The 24,235-nt window shown below is 46.2% G+C and overlaps 1 protein-coding gene across 3 annotated transcripts in view; it reads right to left on the reverse strand.

Annotated features, from left to right (window-relative positions):
* ELF4 (E74 like ETS transcription factor 4) overlaps window positions 1-24,235 on the reverse strand; it is a 40,833-nt gene that overhangs the window by 10,055 nt on the left and 6,543 nt on the right. For all 3 annotated transcript variants that reach the window (XM_037147096.2, XM_037147097.2, XM_053662360.1), the window contains exon 2: window positions 2,374-2,651. In XM_037147096.2, the coding sequence (XP_037002991.2) occupies window positions 2,374-2,445 (72 nt within the window). In that variant the 5' untranslated portion in view covers window positions 2,446-2,651. The remainder of the gene's footprint in view (window positions 1-2,373; window positions 2,652-24,235) is intronic.

A 24,235-nucleotide genomic window follows, 5' to 3' on the forward strand; every position in this document is an offset into this window, starting at 1 on the left:
AAATGTATGTTGTTTTCAGATTAAAAATCAGTTCTTCATTTGTGCTAGCCATAGTGCAAGTGCTCCACAGCCGCATGAGACTAGTGGCCCCATACTGGGTAAGATGAATATAGAACACTTCTAGCATCTCAGGATGCTCTACTGGACTGTGCTGATATAGAACCAGAGTGCCTGGGTTTGCAACCAAGCTCTAGTACTTACTGGCAGTGTGCCCTGGGCAAGTTACCTAGCCTTTTTATACATTGGTTTCTTCATTTATAAAATTGGGGTGATCATATTACTGATCCCATAGGGTTGTTTAATTGGATCAACATGAGTAAAGCAATTAGAACGGGGCCTGGCACAGAGTAGGTTCTCATTGTTTTGGGTTTTGGGGCCTTCTAGGGGACTGGTAACATTTTATTTCTTAAGCTGGGTGGTGAGCTCATGGGTGGTCTTTTTTTTTTTTAATCCTCACCCAAGGACATTTTTTTCATTGCTTTTAAAGAGAGGAGGGGGAGAGAGAGAGAGAGAGAAACATCGATGTGAGAGAGAAGCATTGATTGGTTGCCTCTCATATGCACTGGGACTGGAAAGAGGATCAAACCCACAACTGGCCAGGACCATGGGTGTTCATTTTATAGTTATTCTTTAAATAGATATCTATATACATATATGTGTGATTTATGCACTCTTTTGTATTCATGATACAATTTTTTGCAGTAAAAACTGTTTCCTAAAAAGAATGAGAGAAAGGAGGTGAGAAAGTAAACAGAGGGTGGAGCCTAGGCTGGAGAGAAGAAAGGCACTAAGAAGGTGGTAGTTTGAAGGAGGTGGGCGGAAGAGAGGGAAGGTTTTCTTTTATGGTTGTCTGGGAGGTCTGAAAGATACAAGAGAAAGAGAAGAGGTGATTCATGGTTTGAGGTCTTCAAGGGGGCAGAAGAGAAGAGATTAGGTACAGGGGCAGGAGTTACCCTTGGAAGGAACAGGGATACTTCATTTTCCCAGGCCAGCGGGAAGAAAATATGAACAGTGATGTTACCAATAAAAGGGAGGAGGGAGAGAAACTGAGGGCGTCCTTGGCTTTGGGCTTCTCTGTGGATTGGAGGAGAGGCTGTCTGCTGAGGGTAAAGGGGCACGTGTAGGTTTGGAAGGCATGGGGTTGGGAGCTTCTATGAACAGCCTCTATGAAGAACAGAAACAATTGCTGAGCAGACTAAAAACAAGTAAAAAATGACTAGTAGCATTTAGAACCCAGGTAAATTTAGATTTTTCTTTCTCCTCCCATAATGCTTTCCATAAAGTTAGGCACCCCAGAGGTGTTCAATAAAACTGAAGAACTTTAAGTTAAGACCTGGCTGCACAGAAAGCACATGTGCTCAAAGCCCACTAGGGGGCAGCCTTTCGTAGTCCGCTATGGATTGGACAAAGTTTTCCATCTTCACAAAGATTTAAGATAGCATCAAAATTAGACTGAGGTACCCTTACAGATAATCCACCTGGATTTCCTCTTGGTGAAGATGGGGAGATGGTAGCCAGATGGGGTAGGGGGCAGAACTTGCCTAGGTGACACTGTGGCCAAACTGGGATCAGACCCCAGGACTGTTGACTCTTAAATCTCCCATTCCTTCTACTGTACCTGGCTGCCTCTTCTTCATTTTGTGGAATGGAGGGAGTGGAGGGTGATGATGCCCGTACCAGGACACTATCCTAAGATAGTGCATGAAAAACGTTCTCTCTTAGCCCCAGTGCAGGGCAAGGTATGGAGTGGTGGGGACCCGAGGGCCAGAAGTCTGTCCTATTTTCCAACTTCCTCCCACTAGAAGACTACATTTCCAGTTTACCCTGAATTTCAGATCAAGGTGGTTTTGGAGGGGTTCATCAACCATGCTTAGGGACATGAGTCTGAAGATGCCAGGGGTTGGACTCTGCCCTGTGGTTCCAACTGGCAGTGCTCACTCTTGCTACATGGTTGGCCCAGCAACTTTCTCACGGTGACACTAGGGGGTAAAGGGAAGTCGCTGAAAATGCATAGGAAGGTCAGTGCACAACTGTGTATTCAGCCCACACTGCTGCCTGGCCAACAGCTCAGCTGGTCTATTTAGCAGCTGCTTGGCTGACTTAGTGACTGCACGTGCCCTGTAATTGCACGTGGGCGACTGGCTCACTAAATGACTGTCCAATGATTACTGACTGGCTGCATGAGTGACTAGTTGGCACACAGTCTGGTTGGCAAGCAAGCCCAGTGCCTTGAACCTAGTAGGTGCTTGATCAATATTTGCTGACTGACTGGCTAGCCAGCCAGCCGGCTGGCTTACTGGCTGTCTGCCTGCCTGTCTGTGTCTATCTGATCGTCTGCGCTGGCTGACTGGGCTCCGTTCTGTGGGGCTGTACCTGGTGTATATCATCCATCCCGTTGCTTGCGAACTCAAAGATCAGGTCACTGGGCTGGAGGGTAATAGCCATGCTGTCCTCTCAGAGGTGACAGCAGGATTCACAGGGCCCTCTGGAGCTGTGGAATTTTCTTGATGAAGAGATGCTGTTCAGGGACCTCGGAGATAGAGCCTACGCCCCAAGCCACAGGAGAACAGGGGATGTAGAGAGCTGGAGTAGGTGGTGGTCTAAGCCAGGTTCAAGGCTGCATGCTGAGCTGGGCCAACCGCAGGAATGACCTAGAGAGAAGGGAGAGGTGGGGGCAGTGAGTAAATTACCTTCTTTGAGCTCTGTTCCCAGGACAGCTGGTGAACCAAAGGGACCCTGCCACAACAGGGCAGACTGCCAGAAGAGGGATGGCTAAAAGGGGAGAGCAATGAGAGAACGGGGAAGGAGAAGAAAGGAGCCAGGTAAAGAAAGAGGGGAAAAGGATGTTAACTGAGTCATCTCCAGTGCGAAGGGGCCAAGCCTCAGTGCCAGTCTAAGTCACCAGCATTTGCACCTGAGCTGGCCCTGAAGATATGTGGCTCCCCACCCTCCCCTCACCCGCTCCTCTGGAGAAGGTGACAGATAGAGGGACTTTGGTCTCTCTCCACCCAGAACATTAGTCTTCAGGGTGTGGCCACAGGGAAAATCAGGGCCTCATGGATGGGGCAATAGCACAAAAAAGCCCTAAAATTCCCTTGGCTTGAGGAAGAATCTTATGTGAGGGGTGTGGGTGGGGGACACATTGGTGTAAAGGGTGCTCTTTTAGACTCTGCTTGGCTCCGTCTACCTTGGGAGTGGGAGCCACTTAGCTCTGAAGGGCAGAGTTACAGAGGAAGAAATGTCTTGCTGTGAGGCTTGTGTTGTTAGCCCGACTCTGCTTGTGGGGATGGAGCTCACAGACGCGGCCACACCTTTCAAAGAGCCTGGCGATAGGGCCAGGTGGGTCACAAGCTGTGTGCACTCATCACCACCCTGCCACCACTGCTGCTGGCTGGAGAGGATGGCCTCCCTGCCGGTTGTGGGTTTGTGTTGTTGGTTCAGCTTTGCTTTCAGTTTCAAGACTGAACTGTCACCCTGGGAACTCATGAGGAGAGCCCCAGCTGGGGGAGGGGCCCAAGGAACCTTGCCCATCCTCCAGGGCTGGCTCAGGGGCCCTCCTTTTCCAGGAAATCTGTCTGCTCTAACCCACATGTCTCTCCTCTCCCTGATTGCCTCTCATGTTCATAGTCTGTACCTCAGGCATTCACATGGCACCCGGGCCTCCAATTGTTTCCTGTGCTTGCTATGCTTGTACGATGTCTGTGGTCCCACCCATGCCTGCCTCCCCAAACCCTAACTCCTGCTCCCTCGTCCCTACAGCCGATCTACTCTGCTCCTCCGGTCCTGAACAGTTGGGCTTCTCCACTTCCACGTGCCACGTCTTAGTGTTCTGTTTTTAGTTATATATATTGTGTGTGTGCTGGGTCTACAGACAGCCTGCTTCAGCCATCAGCATCTGAAGACCTAGGGCCAAGCACCATAGGGGGAGCAACACAATTGACCCCTACCCCCTTGACACTCCTTTGGCAGTGCCAAGCATGGCAAAACCTTCTCCTGGCTGGAAAGAAATGAGGAACTTCAGAGAGGGGCAAAGGGGAGGAAAGGGAGGGGGACCATGGGTGACCTCTCTGATGACCGCTCTCCCCCACAGGAGACACCCAGGCCTCTCCTACTTCCTTTCCGTTAGCCCACAGGGCTGGCTCCACCCTCTCCCCACCCCCATTCTCATCCCCACACTTTTCCACCCACCCCCCCAAAAAAACTTTGAGAAGTCACTCAACTCATCCTCTGAGGTTTGAGTTTCCCTTTGGGTGAATGGGAGACTGATACCTGCTGGGACAGAGAGGAAGCACTGGCAAAACCGTGATCCTCGCTTGAGCTCCACCACACCCCACCCCCACCTTACCCTGCAAGTGACCTGGTCTCCTGTGGCCTGAGATTCCTCCTAAGGCCATTTATTCTTGGAAGGTCTGTCTCCCCCAGCCAAAGTGCCCAAGGCCCACATTCCACAGCTCCAGCCCTCCCACAGGCCCACAGGCAGGCTGTCTACCCCCAGGAAGTATTCTCGAACTAATCAAACAAAAGGCTATCACTTTCACCTAAATCCCACTTTGTCTAAACATGAAACTTCTGAAACTCCTGTGTCTGCTACCTCCCCCACCCAAGGCCCTTGGGCCTTCCTGCCATGTGCCTTCCCTTCAGGTTTGCTCATCTCTTTGGCTCATCCCTTCACAGATAAGTATTTCATGATTGTGAGTTCACTGCCCATGATCTCAGCCTGTGGAACTTTTCACCTTCCTTACCTTCTCCATTAGACAGTGGCTTCCTTGAGGACAGGAATGGCTGTGTTGGTCATTGATGAAATTTTAGCACTTTGCACTATGCCTGGCATGTAGCAGATACTCAGTTTGTGTTTGTGGAATGAACGTATGAATGAATGAATGAGTGAATGAATGAGTGAATGAATGGTACTAGTCATTCAGTACAAGTGAGGTGTTTTCCAGACACTAAGTATATTCATATGTACAGTGGGTGTGGGGTGGGTGTCTTGTACTCTGCCTTATACGAGAATGAGAGGAATGTGTGCACTCTATGTGTGTAACATCTGTATATTTGTGCAATGTCACAATGGGAATTTGCTGGGTGTGTACAAACACATTGTAGATATATATGTGTGCAGGGCGTGCCAATGTGCCACAAGGGTGGGAACGTGTGTGTGAAAGCCCCTGTGGGTCAAAGAGCTGCCCTGGTCTGGCCATCAGGCCAGCAAGCTCAATCATAAGTTTTCCCCCAACTCCTGCCAGCTCAAAGAAGCTGCAGTGAAGATGGGAGTGGGGCTGCCACCGTCACTGCCCCCCTCAGAAATTCAAAGATCTACGCTCCCCAGGGAGAGAATGCCTGCAGAATATGTATGTGGCCCATAGGTCTTTGAGGCAAACCCCTCAAGGTCCGCTGTGCTAGGGAGGTGGTGGGAGAGGGAGGAAGCAGGTACTACATTGAATGGAAGAGTTGGCTATCAACACAAGGAGGAGAGGTTTGAAATAAAAGAAAGAGACTAATCTAACTGCATTCTTAAGTGTCTATATATCTAAGTCTCTAAATTAAGGACTTGGTTGGTGCAGATCTCACTGGTCCAGCACGGAGTATTGGGAGGCCGTCCCGTACCCAGCAGCCACAGCTCATCCTGGTGTCTCATTCTGCCCGAATTTGAGCCTGAAGCTGAGGTGAAGGGGTACGAGGAGCAAGTAGATGTCCCATTTGTCCTATCCTATTGGCTGAGGCTAAGATAACTCTCCCCCAACCATACCATGGAAACTTCCAGCCCAGAAAGTTGCGTCCCTCCCCCATCAGATGTTTGAGGATTTGAAAGTGAGAGGTGGAGAAGAGGCTCATTTGCATGCTAACCCACTCTCCCCGGCAAAGGAGTGAACAACCTCCCCAAGTCCCTCAAAATAACCTCCCTCTCCAAGGAACCTGAAACCAAAGAAGCCACCACCACAGATGGCCCGCCCTGCTGGAGGCCAGAGGCCCACACCAGGGGCTACCCTCCGCAGTGTCCTCAGAGATGCACTGGGACACAGGTTCGATGGCCTAGAGCCCTGGACACTGTCTTGCCAGTGAGTAGAGGTCTAGGGGGTATATTTGACTCAAGGAACTGAGGTGCCTGGGAACCCTTAGTAACTGGTGGTGAATTCCAGCCTCCCTTCCCTTGCCCCATCCCTGTACCAGTCAAAGTCTGCTGCCTTCACTCCCTTGGAGGCCACTGAAGGATCCCTGGCTCCCAGGGCCTATCCTACTTGGGCTGAAAGCAAAGCCTCTGTGAGAGCATGTGACCCCTGGACACTGTATGTGCGCATGCATGTGCCACAGGAGGGAGCAAGCAAGTGAGGGCGCCTAAGTCTCAGGCCTGCAAATGCACACCTCCAGCTCTCTGTGGTTCTGACTGCATTTCAAAACCAAAATAGCAAAATAGAAGTGGTTTGGGCTGTTCCTGCGTCACCACAGCTGGGTGGCGGTGCAGACGTAAAGACCCTATCTGGGGCTGTCACTGGAACACGTCAAGCAGTGTTCAGCACCCACCCATCTGGGCCTCCTCTACAGGAAACAGCCCCTACGCGAAAGCCACGTCCACAGCTCTGTGGTGTGAGTTTAAATCTACACCCGTTCAGCCGAGCCAATGGCTCTCACCGAATTGCTAGTAACACCCGTGGCATTTTTACGCATGCCAGGAAACATGGGGGCCAGATGGTCAGCTGGGCCACAAAGCAGAGTTCTCCAGTTCCTTGTCTTCTCTGAGCCAGCTCTTACTCCTAAAATACCCAGTCCCCCATGAAACCTTTCTGGAATTCTCTGGAAAGGAAGTGACAATTTCCTTCATGCCATTTCCCACTCCCTCAACACTCCTCCCCCATAACCACAAACAAAATGGAAACTACCCCAGGAACAGCTGTACCCTCCAGTGAAAAACAGCCCTTCCTCCAGCTAATAGTCATCCAGCAACAAATCTGCATGCTGCACCACGTGACCATTAACATGTATTTAAGAGACAGAGGGCCAGAGTTGGGGATCCAATCTCCAGCCATGGATGGAGCAGAGGTAACCCATCTGTAGGATTTCCACGCAACCTTGCACTCTCCTCCTTGAGCAAATGCCCAGCGAAGGTGTCTCACTCACAGCTATTTTGTCAGCTCCTTTTCCTCTATTCCTTTCTTTCCACCACCTCCTCCAAATGACATGAAATCAGGAAAAGGGAGGGAAAAAACAAATGTTTTGCAAGCTCTGTTGGTTGGGGTTTCTCTGTGCTTATTTACAAGAAACCCAGTCTCCTTCCTTGATCCTCAGCTGCTGCCTGATTCCCGTGTAGAGCTTGTCACACCTCTGGTGGTGAGGCTGGCCCACAGCTCTTTTCCGGCTGCTCCCATCCCTTTCTCAGCTCCAGTTTTGTCCCTACCTTCCCAGGCCCTCAGCTGTCCCAGTGGAGATAGCACACCACAAACAGAGAGATGTCCTCTCATCTTTCTCCAGGAGACTCACCAGCCCAGCCACACTGTGTGATATAGTCTGCCCAGGTTGAAAGAAGAGAGGGAAGCCCTTTCCTGGCTGCACTCCAACAAAATGTTTCACCCTGGAAAAGTCAGCCATCTCCTGGGCTGTGGTATCCGTCATCCTTAAAGTGGGTGAGGACTAAGGGTAACTCAGGCTTAGCAGATGCTCATTAGGAAGTCTCGGGTGAATGAAGGTGAGGGTGGGAAAGCACTTTGACAATTAAAAAGCACTCATCCAGATATTAAGTTTCAGGTGATGTCCAGAGAGCAAGGGGGTTTGGGGAGCAATGAAGTCCCCTAGAAGTACCCACATTGGTTCCAGAACATAGACAGGATGGGGCTGGAGATTTCTACTTATTTATTGACTTGGAAGGGGCTGGCTCCTCACCTGGGTTGGGGAGCCTCACAGGGAGGGGCAGGCTGCTATGGTTGGAGGAATGCTCCCTGTCCCGTCTTTACCACCTTCACCCCACCCCAGCCCTTTGGGTTGTGGTTATGTGGCAAGAAGAGTACAACAGAAGCCCAACAGGAGAGGAGGGGTGGTGGAGAGTGACTGACAAAAAGAACCTATTTCCCCAGCTGCCCTCTCAGGGGCCTTGGCTGAGCAAGCCCGAAGAGCACCTCCTGGAGGTACCTGTGGCCACCACATCCTCTTCTCCAGGGCTCCGGAGATAGAGAGGGGGCAGAGGAGCACTAGACTTTTCTCTGAAGTGCAGGACGAGCTAATGATGAGGAGAAAACACTGCAGGAAAGGAGGCAAAACCAAGTCTGGGGCAGCTACTGAACCCCAGTATGGTAGGCTGCCAGCTAGATCCTAGGGGAGACCCCACAAGTCCCAGCAGAAAGTAAAGGCTTAGGAATTCTGACAAAAAGATCCAGCTTTGCCTTGCAGTTTGGACAGGTCCCCTTCCTCCTCTGTGAAATGGGGACACCTGCCGTAGCTCAAGGGATGGTCATGAAAGGCCAGTGAGTTAATGTAGGTAAAAACTCTGTTATGTCCCAAACATATTTTTCCATTCCCAAGTCTGATTTGTGTCTTTTTGACCATGGCCACTCATTAAGTAGTCAGCATATCTTTACCTAGATGAACAGGAGGAAAGAGAAGTGGAGACAGTGGGATGAAATGAAAACAGAGGGAAGACATAACCAACAACCATAAAAATTATGGCAGAGAGAGGAAACCAGCTTGACTACGGGGAGGAAGGGTTGACTATGGGAGTCAGGGAAATGAGTTGAATAAATGCATAGGCCTGAGATCCACCGGGCAGCAGAATTTGAAAATATGGAAAGCAACTGGGAGTTACTGTGGATACCTGAGCAAGGGAGGGGCACGAGGCAAGCAGTTCTTCAGGAAGAGTGGTTTTTGGTCTGATGTATGAGTGGAGGAGACAGAAGGTGATCAGGTGGGGCATCTGGGATCCAGGAGGTGAATCCCATCCCAGAGTCCCTCAGAAGGAGAAAGATGACAGAGTATGGGGTAACACAGTAGTTGAACACAGGCCAGCTGTATAAGCTGTTTTTGCTGTAAGAATGTTAAGAGATATGAAGTGATTGAGCCAGAAAATAGGGCAAGAAGATGAGTTCCGCTTGGATGTTTTGAAGTTGAGATTATCTCAAAATGCCCAGGATTAATGGTGGAAGAAACAGACCCAGAGAGTTGTTTTATAAACACCCACACCCACACGCACCAGCAAGAGGGGCCTCAACAGGCCTTCAGTGGCCAAAGGAGCAGGCCTGGCCTGGTGAGGCAGGCAATATGAACACCATACTGTAGGAGAAAGTTGCATGTGCTGAATGAAAGGTGACTCTGAATGGAATGCACACCACCCCCTTCCCCTGGAAGGCTGGCTTGCTTCCTTGGGAGCCCGGGTGGGGAAGGAGGAAGAGAACCCCAGAAACACTGACCAGGGACTAGTTAAATCCATTAGTGGGGTCTTTTAGAAACTGGGGTCATCTGTGACCCTGCACCGACAGAACTTTGTCAGATAACTTTTTCTGAAGGGATGGTGTTCTTTGTCAAGGCCCTTGCCGGTTCATATCCTAGAAACTGAGGCGGAGGCTCCTTGCTCAGACCTGGGACTCCCCCAGGCATGAGGGGCCCTTCTGGGTTCACTGCTGGGCTCTGGGGCCCATCGAAATTTCCCCTCCACACCTGGCCACATCCAGGGGAGGGTCCAAAAGGATGAGATGGAAAGATGGCCTATTTCAGGGGGAAGGGTGACATGGACAGACAGGAAGGGCATACTCGGATCTGTCACCATGAACTCCCAGGGGGTCTCCTTATCCCTCACCCACACTGCTGAAAGCCTCTCCTTCACTCAGAGTCCCAGGATATCAAAGTCAAAAGGGACCTGAAAGATCATCGCATCCATCCCTCCTATCATTCGGCTGCAGACACCAAGTTCTTGAGGGAGAAGTGACTTGGTCAAGGTCACACAGCTAGTTCCTATGACTTCCTTCCTCTCCTCCTCATTGTCTCTTGGCATCCTCAACCAAACCAACCATTTCCTCTGGTGAGAACGAAGAGCAGCCTGTGACCCAGGGCTGGCAAATAACAATGAGGCCACACATGTGCTGAACACACTGAACTTTCACAGTGACTTCCCCGCCCCTGTGCCTTTGTTCACACTGTCCCCTAGGCCTGATAAGTCCTTCCCCAATTTCTGTGTCTCCAACCCCCACGTGGTGTTCAACAGCTGAAGAAAATGCCTTACTTGCTTCCTCCCCCTCCTGGTATATTCTCTCCCACTCCTTCTCCTCCTAACACCTTAGCTTGATTTCTTAGACAAAAGCAGGGGTCAAAAACTATGGTCCACGTGCCAAACCCCGGGTACTGTCTTTTTGTGTGGCCCATTAGCTAAGAGTGATTTTCACAGTTTTTAACATTGGGGAGAGAATCAAAAGAAGAATAATACTTCATGCCGCATGGGAATTATACGAAGTTCAAATTCCAGTGTCCGCAAATAAAGTTTTATTGGAACACAGCTATGCTCATTTATTTACCCATCGTCTGTGGCTGCTTTTGCATTATACGTTGATTTGTTGTGATAGAGCTCATTATGGGCTGCAAAGCCTAAAATGTTTACTATCTGGTCCTTTGCAGGAAAAGTTTGCTGACTCCTGGACTAAAGGTTTCACTCCCCTTCAGTGTGAACAGATTAATCTTCCAAGTTCATTTCTGAGAAGAATGTCACAGAGCACTCAGAAGTGCCTAGAGGGAGGTGTGGAACACCAAATACGAACTTGGCAGCTTCTCATCAGAAGGCAAGCACTGGCCCTAGCCATGGTGTGACCTTGAGCAAGTCACTTCTGTTTTTGGGTCTCTTGTTGCCTCAGCTGCACAATTAGGGGATTGGACTGGATGGTCTAAAGTCCTTGCTAGCCCTATCATTTAGAGAGCCCTATCATTTAGGGAGTCAGCAATATGTTGCATTTCCAACTCACAGTTTCGAGCAGGCACAGTCCTGATCATTTTCTCTCACAAGAGCATACAGAAGGTTCCCCTGCCCAACTGTGGTTTTCCGCTGCCACTGTGGGCCCCCTGGCTCCATACTCACCTGCCCTGCCCCACCCTTCCTTTCTGCTGACCTGTCTGCCCTTCTCTCAGAATTCCTTTCCCTGCAAAATGAATATGGCCTCCTCTGAGGGAGTACCCTTCCAATCTGATAGGCCAAGAGCCTCCATTTTTTGTAGGGGTGGAGGCAGGAAAAGAAGGGCTTTCAGCTCTCCCCAGCCTCCCAGGGCCTACAGCCTATAGGCAGGAGGTAAGGCCAGCTTTCACCGCACCCCTGCTCTGCCAGAGGAAACAGCCCCTCTCTGCCACTTCCTGTCCCAGGGGTTTCAGCAGTTTCCCCTTCAGGGCCTTCAGGGCCTGCTGGCCCTCCCCGCCCCGCCCCGCCCCTGCCCTACACAGGTCAGAAAGTACAGGGAGGGGAGGGGCTTTAGGGACAGTGGGGAGGATCCTTCACAGCAAGGCTGAGCAGACAGCTGTCTACACTAGAGGACGCCCCAGCAGCTCCTCTGCCAGCCTGCTCAGGCTGGAGAAGCAGGGACCTCTCCTGTTACCCGGCGAGTAGAGGTCAGTTTATCACCTTATCTGCCTATCGCATTAATGATGGAGTGAGCCTGGCCTTAGAAGATTGGTTGAGAAACTGGACAATAACTGCTGAGGTCAACGTCCATCTGGACTGAGGACCAGCCCTGGGTGACTTCGAGTGGAAGGGCAGGTTGAAGCAAGAGTGGGGGGAAAGTGGCCAAAAATACAGGCTAATTTGGAGGAGCAAGTGATCCTGAAATCAATGTGACTTCATAAATGTGCACAATTTTGTCCCTAGCACCAATGGGCAGAGGCAACAATGGAGAACAGAGTATTATATGTGGGTCAAGACCAGTGGCATTTTCTGGGTGATGGAACAGGAAGCTGTCACGTTCCATAGCCAAAGCTGATTTGGTGTGGCCACTTCCACTTGTAAATCCCTCCTAGATGCCCTTGCAAGGTGGGGCTCCTACCAGCGGGGCTGCATGCCTGTGAGGTGAGCAGGTCTGCCAGGACTTCCTAAGGTAAAGGAGCACAGTAGGAGCTCGAGGCCCTGGATCTCTGCCGAGTTGCCAGTCCTCCTGAGGACAGGTTAGAAATCCATGATGATGGCTCTAGAAGACCACATGCCTGGCAGGGGGCCTAGTTAGCAGGTAAACCCCATCGCCTTGGTCTCCCTGTGGCAATACTGTTCCATGAAGTTCAAGTAATAATATAGTGAAAGAAGCTTCCTAGAATGGTTCTGGGTGGGTCAACTAAAAAGAAATGGATCTTTTTCTCCCGTGCCTTTAGCCAAGACCCATGCCCAGCCAGGCCTTCTGTCAAAAGAACAGAATCCCACTTTCCCTCTCCCTAATCCCTCCAACACACACCCCAGGGCAAATAAAATCCAGTGCCTCAGTGCTAGGGCCTTATCAGCCCTAAGGGGAATGCCTGCTTCACACAAGCCTGTTTCTCCACCCCTGCAAGTTATAGTATGCAGGGTGCCAAGGAAGCCTCAGAGACAACATCTGGATGTGCGCCTTCGCTCCTGCCAGCCCATCTCAACATCTTCAATGCAAACCAAAGGCCACGGTTTGGTTACCAGCCCAACTCAAAGTTGGTGGCACGAGTTTGGAAAGCATATCTAGATGAGGAGGAGTGGGTGGAAGCGCGTGAGATCAGTGCCAGCTCAGGGCAAGTGCTTTCGGGATTGGCACGCATCTGAGCTAGAGCTGGGCCAGGGATGGCAGGTGTGGTCACTGTGGCTTCAGTCTTGGGCCTGTTAGGGGAGGGAGAGAGGGGTGTGAGTACTTTTCTAAATGTGAACAGGAGTTTCTTCTGCACCCTGTGATATCGCTTCAAGTTGTTCCCTCTGCTTCTGGGGAAGGGGGCCAAACAGTAGAAATTACAGGGTGACAGGGCGGAGCACAGGGAAGGCAGTAGGGACTTACATTTACTGGGGCTGTGGGACTGGTGTTACGCCAGGCACTGTACCACGTGGGCTTTCTCCTTCAGTTCTTACAACAAAGTAGTTGGTCAGTGGCAGAGCTGGGGTTTGAACCCGAGTTTATTTCCAAATATTTTGCTCTTTCAACTTTGTTTTCAATGAAATCTCCTTTGGTAATAATCCTGCCTTAATAGTTCCATTTCAGAAACAGAAGTGAGGTTCAGAAAAAATTAGGTAACATGATCAAAGTCGCACTGTTTGTCAAGAATGGCGGCAGAACTCAAGCCCAGGGCTGTGTGAACTTGATCTCAAACTTCATGCTTTTCCCATGGCCCCTTGCTGGTAAGCATCTGCTCACATCCCGAATTCAAGGTTTTGCTCACAACACCCAACTCTGAAGGCTCAGAGCCTCTATGATGCCCCTTCAACAAAAGCTTCCCAAGCTGGGGTCCCATCCCCTTGGGGCCTCAACCTCAACCAAAGCTCCATATGATAAGCAAACCCTAACTTTCTGGGCCAAGTCTGTACCAAAATTGTGACAAGTTGAGCCCCTGTGGCTGTCTGTGGAGGAGGGGTATTGTGGAGCAAGAGGCTTCCAGCTCTGGTATGAAGGAGGCTGATGCTATTCCTGCACCTGAGGGCCTACTGTTCCAGAGAGTTCCTGGCTCCAGACCTGGAGTGGTCATGGCATGGTCCCTGCCCCATAAATATACACTTGCTCTCAGCTTACACATATGTAAGTCTGAGTTCTTATCTTGGGGTGTTGGTTCACATGTTTATTCAAATATTTATGGAAAGTCAGCCCTGAGCACCTCAAGGGCTTTCTGCCGGGTCCACCCTATTCTTTTCTGTGGTAGGGTCTCTTCGTATCTAAGTTTTCAGTAACCTGGGTTAGCCCACTTGCCTGAACAATATTTTTGCATTTCTGCCCCACCTCCCCGAAAAAAACAAAACAAAACAAACACACTTCTACAGCAAATGTCTCTTTGAAACTGAGGCCCAGAGGTTGCAGGGGAACGGGGAGTGAGTGCTAGTGGGCATGGAGTTGCTTTATGGGTTGATGAAAATATTCTAAAATTGATTGTGGTGATGAATATACAACTGTGAGTACACTAAAAGGCACGGAATCGTGTACTTTAATTGGGTGAACTATATGCTATTGAATTGTATCCAATAAAGCTATAATTAAAAAAAAAAAACAAGACTCAGAAAGGGGTAGCAGCTCACTCAAGACCACACACAAGTTCATGGAGACACTCAGGCCAGACTCCAGGTCTTCTGCATTGTAACTCTAGGGCTCTCTCCCCCTATCGGCCTCCCCATAACCCTAAGCAAGGATAACTACCAAGGTTCAGCGATTGTGCAAGATAGGGCCAGCCCTATGCGTGAAGGTTGGCAGCTGGACCTAAAGCAACAGGTTAGGCAGTGGAAAGTGCTCTAGGGCAGAGGGTTTAACTAAGGTGTCATGAGTATGGCCAAGCCCCTTTCTGAATTGCAGTGTCCCCATGTGTGAAGTAAGGCTGATGACTTTGGTGATCACTTGCAAAAGGCCCCACCAGTTCTGAGATTCTAATTATAAAGCACTGCAAGATGGAACAGAATGGCATGTCAGCTGTACGGTTCTCGAGGTGCTGCAGGAGGCCTTGGACACAATTAGGTGTTCTCACTGATGCTCTTCACTGCTAGTGATGAACAGGACTTTCCCGTGAGAGTCACATTCTCTCAGACAATTCTACTGCTGCTTTTCTCCATGGGGGTGGGTGGGTAACTTGGTCCTGATTTCCCTGCCAGCAGTGTTAAGTGGGAGAATAACCTATAATAGAGACCCATTGATCATGTTTTTTGGAGACGTTAGGAACCAGGTTCTTGGCCTGGCGCCCAGGCAGCCCCACCTTGTGCTGAGCTTGTCTCTGCGGTGGAGGGAGTGATTGCTGATGGCCACTGGTCTAGCCCCCGCTGGACAGGATGTTTCCACATCAAGGCCCACTTCCTGCAGCTATGCCTGGCCTCCGGTTCCCCCCTTCTCCTACCATCTGGTCGCTTGCCCTCTGCCCCCTCCCCTTGCTGGGTGTTTACAGGCTGCCTTATCAGCCTGGGGATCTGGGCCTCACCCAACCGACTGCCCCGCCCCGCCAGCTTGCCCAGGGCCCTACCTGCTGTGGTTTCGTCACTACAGGCACTCATACTCTGGAGAGGCCCCCTCCTGTGCAGGTGAGGGGTGGGGCGGTATGGATGAAGGCTCACTGCCGAAACCTACCATAGTGCTTTATCCACTTTGCCCAAGGTGGGGGGACAACATTCTGTTATTTCTACATAGTCTTGTCTCTGTGTGCAGGCTATTGGGACAGGAACGAAGTGTTTAGGCTGCTGAGGTGGCTCTTTGGCCTGGAGTGCCCCCTGGGCTCTTCTGTTCTCAGCCACTAAGAGATGACTGGAACAGCACTAGGCTGGAAGGCTCTGGGAGGACAGGCAGACTTTTTTTTTTTTTTAACAGCAGAGTACTGTAGCCACTCCAGGCTAAAGGTGGGGTGGAATGAGGGGCTGCAGGCTGAGCATGCTGGAGGAAGAAAAGCTAGGTTATCCATGAACCTGGCCTCAACCAACTCATGCCCAGACTTCAGAACCTCATGGGCCCCATGCTGTTTGCATCCCAGCCTGGGATCTGCTCATCCACCCAAAGACTGAGGCCAGAGCTAAGTACTGAGCAAGTCCGACAACTTTCTGCCAGAATAGAGTACAAGGCTTAGATTTGAACCAAGGAAGGGAAGGGGGATGCGGACAGTAGACAAATGAACAAGCTTCGGGTGGTGGATTTCCCTTCCAGCATCTGGGCTTAGATCCTGCAATTTCAGGTTCTGACCTGTCCGTAGGCATGTCCCACAAGGACTGGGCCTGCTTGCCGAAGCCGACAAAGCCCCAGCGCAGAAATCAAAGCCATTGTCCAAACCTCATCTTCCAGGGGCTTCCGTTTTGTTCACTGATAAATCAATTAAATATTTTTAGGCAGTAGATTACAACATTCACACTTAAGATAAAATGCCATACTCCAGAGAACTTTTACGAGACTATGTCCTTCTGGGTATAGAGCATACAATTCAATAGTTTGGGACGCTTAAATGGGAAAGTTTGGAAAATCTGCTCAGACAATTTTGCCATTAATGGGCTATGTAACCACAGGCATGCTATGTCACATGGCTCTCACAGCCTTTTGCCTTCCCTCCCCACTTTACACTATAGATCTCATGCTATCCAGAGCTCCTCTCAAGCTTATTAACCCTAGTAGCAGTCAGGGCTTCTCCAGCACAGACCGCCATCCCATCTCCCCATGAATGACTTTCCCACCATTCAAATATGTAAACCATTTAATGTTCATATGTTAATGGATGATATTGGGTTACTGCATCACCTCTGTCCTTAATACATTTTCCTCTTAAAAGGTCATCTAGAGCTGCCTTGCTTTAGCCTAAGGAGTGGCCCTGGGGCAATAGTGCAGCAGAACTGTGTGTAGGTCAAGGGTGTTTCTCAGTGGCTCTGCCTCGCATTACACCGTTAGCCAAGGAGCAAGCTGCCCTTCACCATCTACACAGGGCTGTGGTCTGTGTTAGGCAGCTGTACAGAGTGGATGTGAAAGCCTTTGAAAAAGGTAACAACTAGGCTTGGGGTATCAGAAAGCCCACCTGAGTCGGTGTGAGGAAGATGAAGTTCCAGTCGTGGCCCTGCCTCTCCCTAGATCCTCCCTCAGCCTTTGAGCTAGTGCCAACTCCTACTCCAGGGCACACATTTAGATCTATGGCTATGGCCACACCAGTCGTACTAGGCAGAACTTCAGAGTCCAAACTCATCTCTTTGGTTTCCAAAGGTCTTTTACAGTCTGACTCCACCCTACCTACTTAGCCTTGTTTCCCATGATTTCCCAACTCAAGCCTGGGCTTCAAGCCCAGTGGTCTCCTCATGGTCCCCTGAGGGAACATTCCAGGCTCATTCACAGGGTTTCTCAGGCCTGCCATGCCCTTGCTTCTCTGTCTCAGTTAATCAAATAGTGCCCCATCCAGCAAGGTACCAACCAAGTTTTCCTAAACCCATGGAGCTGGTTACACCCTGATAACTATAGTCCATACCCAGGAAGCCCCCTTCTTTGAACTCCCATAGCTCTTAAATTCCACCACAACATCTCTTAATCCCACAGGTCTTGAATTGCTCTTTAATTACTTCATGTGTATGTCTTCTTTCCTCAACAGGCAGTAAAATCTGTGGGATTAAAGCCTATCTCATCTTCTCCTGACTGTAACACAAGTCTGGGCATTCATAAATTAAGTCCATGTAAATTCTCAGCTTGAGTAAGATCTCTAGAAAAGAGACTCCGGGTCCTGATAGATATAGTCGAGGGATAGAGTTAGAATTAGGGGGCAAAGTCTCCAGGCTCACACATTACTTGTCCCTTTTTGCTCCAAGCCTCTGTTAGGGGAAACACATACCAGCTAGTCATTTATTCCAAACAGCATCAAGAAGGGAGTTGATGATCAATCAGATGATCATTAAAGCATTATCTCTATGTACAAAATCAGTGTTTTGACCCCAGGGGTGCCAGGGTCTGATCACTGAACCCTCAGGATAGACTTCGCAGTACTGGATCAGTTTTAAGTGCTAAAATGATTCAAAAGAATGGAGTGTGAGGACAACTATATGAAGACAAACTTTTTCTTAAAAAGCCTTTTGTTGTCTAGACAGATAAGGCTGATTTATTTGCTCTGAAGAGAAACCAGAGTGTATAGACAGATAAAGTTGAAAAGGGATATGACTGGCATCTATAAAATGATGTGTGGAGCAGATAATCATGGACTCATTCACCAAAAATGGGTTGTTTTTACACACTGTTGGTGGGATTGTAAAGTACTGCATCCATTATGAAAAAGAGCATGAAGATTCCTCAAAAAAATTAAAAATAGAGCTGCCATATGATCCAGCAATTCCACTCCTGGGTATTTATTTAAAAAACAAAAAACAAAAAACAAAAAAAACAGTCCTGGCTGGTGTAGCTCAGTGGATTGAGTTCTGGCCTGTGAACCAAAGGGTCACTGGTTCAATGCCCAGTCAGGGCACATGCCTGGGTTGTAGGGCCAGGTCCCCAGTAGGGGACACTCAAGAGGCAACCACACATTGATGTTTCTCTCCTCTTTCTCCTTCTCTTCCTCTCTCTCTAAAAATAAATAAATTTTTAAAAATTCACTAATTCAATGTATATGCACCCCTATGTTCATTGCAGCATTACTAGTAATAGCCAAGATATGGAAGGAACCTAGATGTCCATCAATAGGTGAAGGGATATATGTATATGTATATGTATATGTATATGTATGTGTATGTGTATGTGTATATGTACATATAATTTCACCAGTAAAAAAAAGAATGAAATCTTGCCATTTGCAATAAAACACATGCACCCAGAAGATATTATGCTAAGTGAACTAAGACACAGAGAGACAAATAATGTGTAATTTCCTTTATATGTGGAATCTAAAACAAAACAAAACAAATGAATAAATAAAACAAAACAGACCCAAAGATATAGATAACAAGTTGATGGCAAAGGGGAAGTAAGTAGAGGAATGGAAATAAAACCAAAAAATTAAAAAAATGAAAATAAAAAGATGTAAGGAGCAAGATATAACTATAATTTGGAACAGATCCAATCAGTTCTTTACAGGTATACTATTTAGATATTTACAAAAAACATATATTAGTTTCATGCATTACAAAAATGGGTTATAAATAAAAGGGAAGTAAATAGTCTTATATTGCAAATGCATAGTAAAGTTAAGGAACTTTTTATCTGAAGAATACCAGTGAAAAGATTAAGCATATTCTAAAATGACAGATGTATCTCTTGCACATGAATGTTTCTCTCACTCGTTCTCCCTCCCTTCACCTCTCTCGAAAAATAAATTATTAAAAAGAATCATTATAAATCTACAGTAATCAACATAATTGGCATTGGAATAAAGATAAACAAATAGGTCAATCAGTGAAACAGAATATAGAGTCCAGAAATAAGTCCACATATATAAGGACAACTGCAATAGAATAATGATAGCTTCTTCAACAAACAGTGCCAGAATAATAGTGTATCTATATGTATTATTTAAAAATGAATTTGGGGCCATACCAAGAAAAATTTCTTCTTATCAAGAAAAATTTAACTTGAAATGGATCAAAAACCAAAATGTAAAGCCTAAAACTATAAAACTTCTGAAAGAAAACATTAGACAAAATATTTTCCACCTGAAACTACTGAAACTGATAAATGAATTCAGTAAATTAGCAGAATACAAAATTAACATCCAGCTATTAGCTGCAGTTTTATATGCCAATAAGAAACTATCAAAAAGAGAAGTTAAGAGAACAATGTCATTTAAAATTTTATTAAAAAATAAACTACCTAGGAAAAAATTTAACCAAAGAAGTAAAAGACCTGTACTTGGAAAATTATAAAACACTGAAGAAAGTGACTGAAGAAGATACAAATAAATGGAACCATATACCGTGTTCATGGGTAGGAAGATTTAACATCATTAAAATGTCCATACTACCCAAAGCAATCTATAGATTCAGTAAAATTCATATCAAAATGCCAATAGCATTTTTCACAGAACTAGAACAAATTATGCTAAAATTTTTATGGAACCACAAAAGTCCCTAAATAACCACAACAATCTTGAGAAAAAAGAACAAAATTAGAGTATTATGCTACCTGATATCAAACTATACTACAAGGTTATAGTAACCAAAAGAGCATGGTACTGGCATAAAAACAGACTCACAGCCCTGGCTGGTGTAGCTCAGTGGATTGAGCGTGGGCCTGCGAACCAAAAGATGGCGGTTCGATTCTCAGTCGGGGCACATGCCTGGGTTGCGGGCCGGTTCCCAGCAGGGGACTCACAAGAGGCAACAAACCATACATTGATGTTTCTCTCCCTCTCTCCTTCCCTTCCCCTCTAAAAAAAGATAAATAAATAAAATGTATTTTAAAAAAGACACAGATCAATAAAACAAAACAGAAAGTCCAGAAATAAATGCATACCTATGTGGTCAATTAATATATGACAAAAAAGGCAAGAATACAATGAGTATTCTTACAATGAGGTAAATATACAATGAGGTAAATATATACAACAAGGTAAATATAAAATGAGGTAAAGATGGTTTAGTCAGTAAATGTTGGGAAAACTGAATGGACACATGCAAAAAAATCAAACTAGACCACCTTCTTACACCACATACAAGAATAAACTCAAAATGGATTAAAGGCCTAAATGTAAGATTTCAAGCCATTAAATTCCTAGAAGAAAACATAGGCAGTAAACTCTCTGATGTTGCTCTCAGTAATATTTTTCTGATATATCTCTTCAGGCAATGGAAACAAACAAACAAACAAAAAAAGCAGGACTACATCAAATTACTGTAAAAAGCTTTGCACACTGCCCTGAACATCATGACTCAGTTGGTTGAGCAACCTCTCACAAAGCGAAAGGTCACTGGTTCGATTCCAGGTCAGGGTATATGCTTGGGTTGCAGGCCCAATCTCCAGTTGGGGTGTGTATGAGAGGCAACCGATTGAAGTTTCTGTCACACATTGATGACTCCCTTTCTTTCTCCCTCCCTTCCCCTCTCTCTAAAAAAATAAATATGTAAAATATTTTTTTAAAAAGTTTTGCACAGCAAAAGAACCATCAACAAAATGAAAAGACAACCCACTGAATGGGAGAACACCTGATAAACGGGTTACTAACAAGGGGTTAATATCTAGAATTTATAAAGAACTTATAAAACTCGGCATTAAAAAAATGTTAATAATCCAATTTAAAAATGGGCAAGATACCTGAATAGACACTTCTCTAAGGAGGACTTACAGATGGCCAATAGACATATGAAAAGATGCTCAATGTCACTAATCATCATAGAGATGCAAATTAAAACCACAAAGAGATATATCACCGCACACCTTTCAGATTGGCTACCATCAATAAATCAACAAACAAGTGTTGACAAGGATGTGGAGAAAAGGAAACTCTAGTGCACTGTTGGTGGGACTGCAGATTGGTACAGCCACTATGGAAAACAGTATATAAAGTTTCCTCAAAAAAATAAAAATAGAACTACCTTATGACCCAGCAATTCCACTCCTGGGTATTTATCCATAGAAATCCAAAACAGTAATTCAAAATGATATATGCACTTCTATGCTCATCGCAGTGTTATTTACAATAGCCAAGCTATGGAAGCAACCCCAGTGCCCATCAGTAGAGAAATGGATAAAAAGTAGTGATACATATATACAATGGAATATTACTCAGCCATAAAAAAGAATGAAATCTTACCATTTGGGACAACATGGATGGACCCAGGGGGTATTATACTAAGTGAAATAAGTCAGACAGAGAAAGACAAATACCATAGCATTTTACTTATATGTGGAATCTAAAAAACAAATGAACAAACAAAACAGAAACGGACTCCTAGATACAGAGAACAAACTGATGGTTGCCAGAGGAGAGATGGGTTGGAGGGCTGTATGAAAAAAGTAAAGGATTAAAAAGTACAAATTAGTAGTTACAAAATAGTCACAGGGATATAAAGTACAGCATAGGGAAGATAGTCAATAATATTGTAATAACTATGTATGGTGTCGGGTGGGTACTAGACTTATGGGGGTGATGACTTTGTAAAAATATATACATAATCTTCACCATGCTCTACAACTAAAACTAATATAAAATAATATTGAATGTCAACTGTAATGTTTTTAAATTAAAGATTTTATTTCTTTTCAGAGAGGGGGAAGGGAGAGAGAAAGAGAGGGAGGGAAACATCAATGCGAGAAAGAAACATCAATTGGTTGCCTCACGTACGTGCCCTGACCAAGGACCAAACCCAAAACCTAGGCATGTGCCCTGACCCAGAATCAAACTGGTGACCTTTCACTTCAAGGCACGACGCCCAACCAAGCCACACCCATCAAGGCTAGTTAATTTTTTTTAAGTAAAAAAAATTGTGACCTAGGGCTAGATGAAGAATTCTTAGATATAAAACCAAAAGCATGATTCATAAAAGTAAAAATTGGACCCTAACTGGTGTGGCTCAGTGGATTGAGTGCTGGCTTGCAAGTCAAAGGTCACTGGTTTGATTCCCAGGCAGGCCACATGCCTGGGTTGAGAGGCCGGGTCATCAGCTGGGGGCATGTCAGAGGCAGCCAGTTATGTATCTCTCACACACTGATGTTTCTCTCCTTCTCTGTACCCCTCCCTTCCCCTCTCTAAAAGTAAAATAAATAAATAAATACAATCTTAAAAAAAAAAAGTAAAAATTGACTAGTTGGACTTTATCAAATTTTAAAACCTTCCACTCTTCAAAAGACACCGTGCAGAGAATGAAAAGACAAGCTCCTGTCTTGAAGCAAATCTTTGTAAAGTATGTATCTGAGAAAGGTCTCATATCTAGAATCTATAAATAACTCTGAAAACTCAACTACAGGAAAAAATACAAGCCAATGTCAAAATGGACAAGAGATTTGAACAGATACCTCACCAAAGAAGATATATGGATGACAGATAAGTACCTGAAGGGATGCTCAGCATCATCAGTCATTAGGGAAATACAGATGAAAGCCACAATGAGATGCCACTGCACCCCTGTTAGAATGGCCATCATTAACAACACTGCCCACACTAAGTTTTGGAGAGGATGTGGAGCAATTGAAACTCTCATATGCTGCTAGTGGGAATGTAAAATGGTACACGTACTTTGTAGCGCAGGTTCACAGTTTCTTAAAAAGTTGAACTTACAACTACTGTATGATCCAGCCATTAAACTCCTAGATATGTAACCAAGAGAAAAGGACATATACCCACACAAATATTTGTACACGGATGTCCATAGTAATGTTGTAATAGTCAGAATGTGGGGGAATAAGCACCAAATGTTCATAAGCTGATGAATAAATAAACAGTGTTTACTATATCCATATAATGAAATGCTACTTAGCAGTGAAAAGGAATGAAATACTGATGAATATAACAGCATGGATGAGTCTTAAAATAAATACGCTGGATGAAAGAAGCCATACAAAATGAGAGTACGCGCTATATAATTCCATTTATATAAAACTCTGGGGAAGCCCCGGCTGGTGTAGCTCAGTGGATTGAGCGCAGGCCTGCGAACCACACAATCGCGGTTCGATTCCTAGTCAGGGCACATGCCTGGGTTGCAGGCTGGTTCCCTGCAGGCCAGTGCCCAACCATACATTGATGTTTCTCTCCCCCTCTCCTTCCTTTCCCCTCTAAAGATAAATAAATAAAAAAGTCTTTAAAAAAATAAAACTCTGGGGAATACAAACTATTACAATGAGGATTAAATACACCCTCGGGTTGTAGTGCACAGGACAGTTAACATAGGCAACGATAATGTGTTATAATCAACAGATTTGCTAAGAGACTAGATCTTAATTATTTCAATCACTAAAGAGAAAGGACAGTTATGTAGTGATAGAAGTGCTAATTACCACAACTGGAGCCATATGACAATATATAAATGAATCAAATTAGCGTGTTGTACATCTTAAATTTAATACAATATTATATCCCAAGTATATTTCAATTAAAAGAAGAAAATGCACCCTGGCTGATGTGGCTCAGTGTACTGCGTGCTGGCCTGTGAACCAAAGGGTGGCAGTTCGATTCCCAATCGGGGCATGTGCCTGGGTTGCAGGCCAGATCCCCAGCAGCGGACACTCAAGAGGCAACCACACATTGATGCTTCTCTCCCTCTCTTTCTCCTTCCCTTCCCCTCTCTCTAAAAATAAATAAATAAAATATTTTTTAAAAGAAGAAGAAAGTGCACAATAATCAATGGTGACAGAAAGAAGATAAGTGGTTGCTCAGGCTACGAACAAGGGATCACAAAGGTGCACACAGAAACTGTCAGGGGTGATGGTTTCATGAGTAGCTATCTACACATGTCCAATATTATCAAATTGCACACTTTAAGTAGGTGCAGTTTCTTGTACGTCAATATGACCTCACTAAAGCTGTTAAATAAAGAGAAACTTCCCCAGATGGATACTACAACAACAATACTCCATAATTTTACTATGTCACATTGCTATGTGACATGGTTAAATTACTATGTCAATTAAACCATGTGCAATTTTATTCTTTAACAGCAATAAAGACAAAAGAAGCAAGAACACTTATGCTGTCCTGGAAAACACATTCTTTGTGTCACCAGTAGAGA

Source organism: Artibeus jamaicensis, unplaced genomic scaffold, assembly GCF_021234435.1.
Source record: "Artibeus jamaicensis isolate MK-2021 breed Jamaican fruit bat unplaced genomic scaffold, CSHL_Jam_final contig_240, whole genome shotgun sequence".
NCBI lineage: Eukaryota > Metazoa > Chordata > Mammalia > Chiroptera > Phyllostomidae > Artibeus > Artibeus jamaicensis.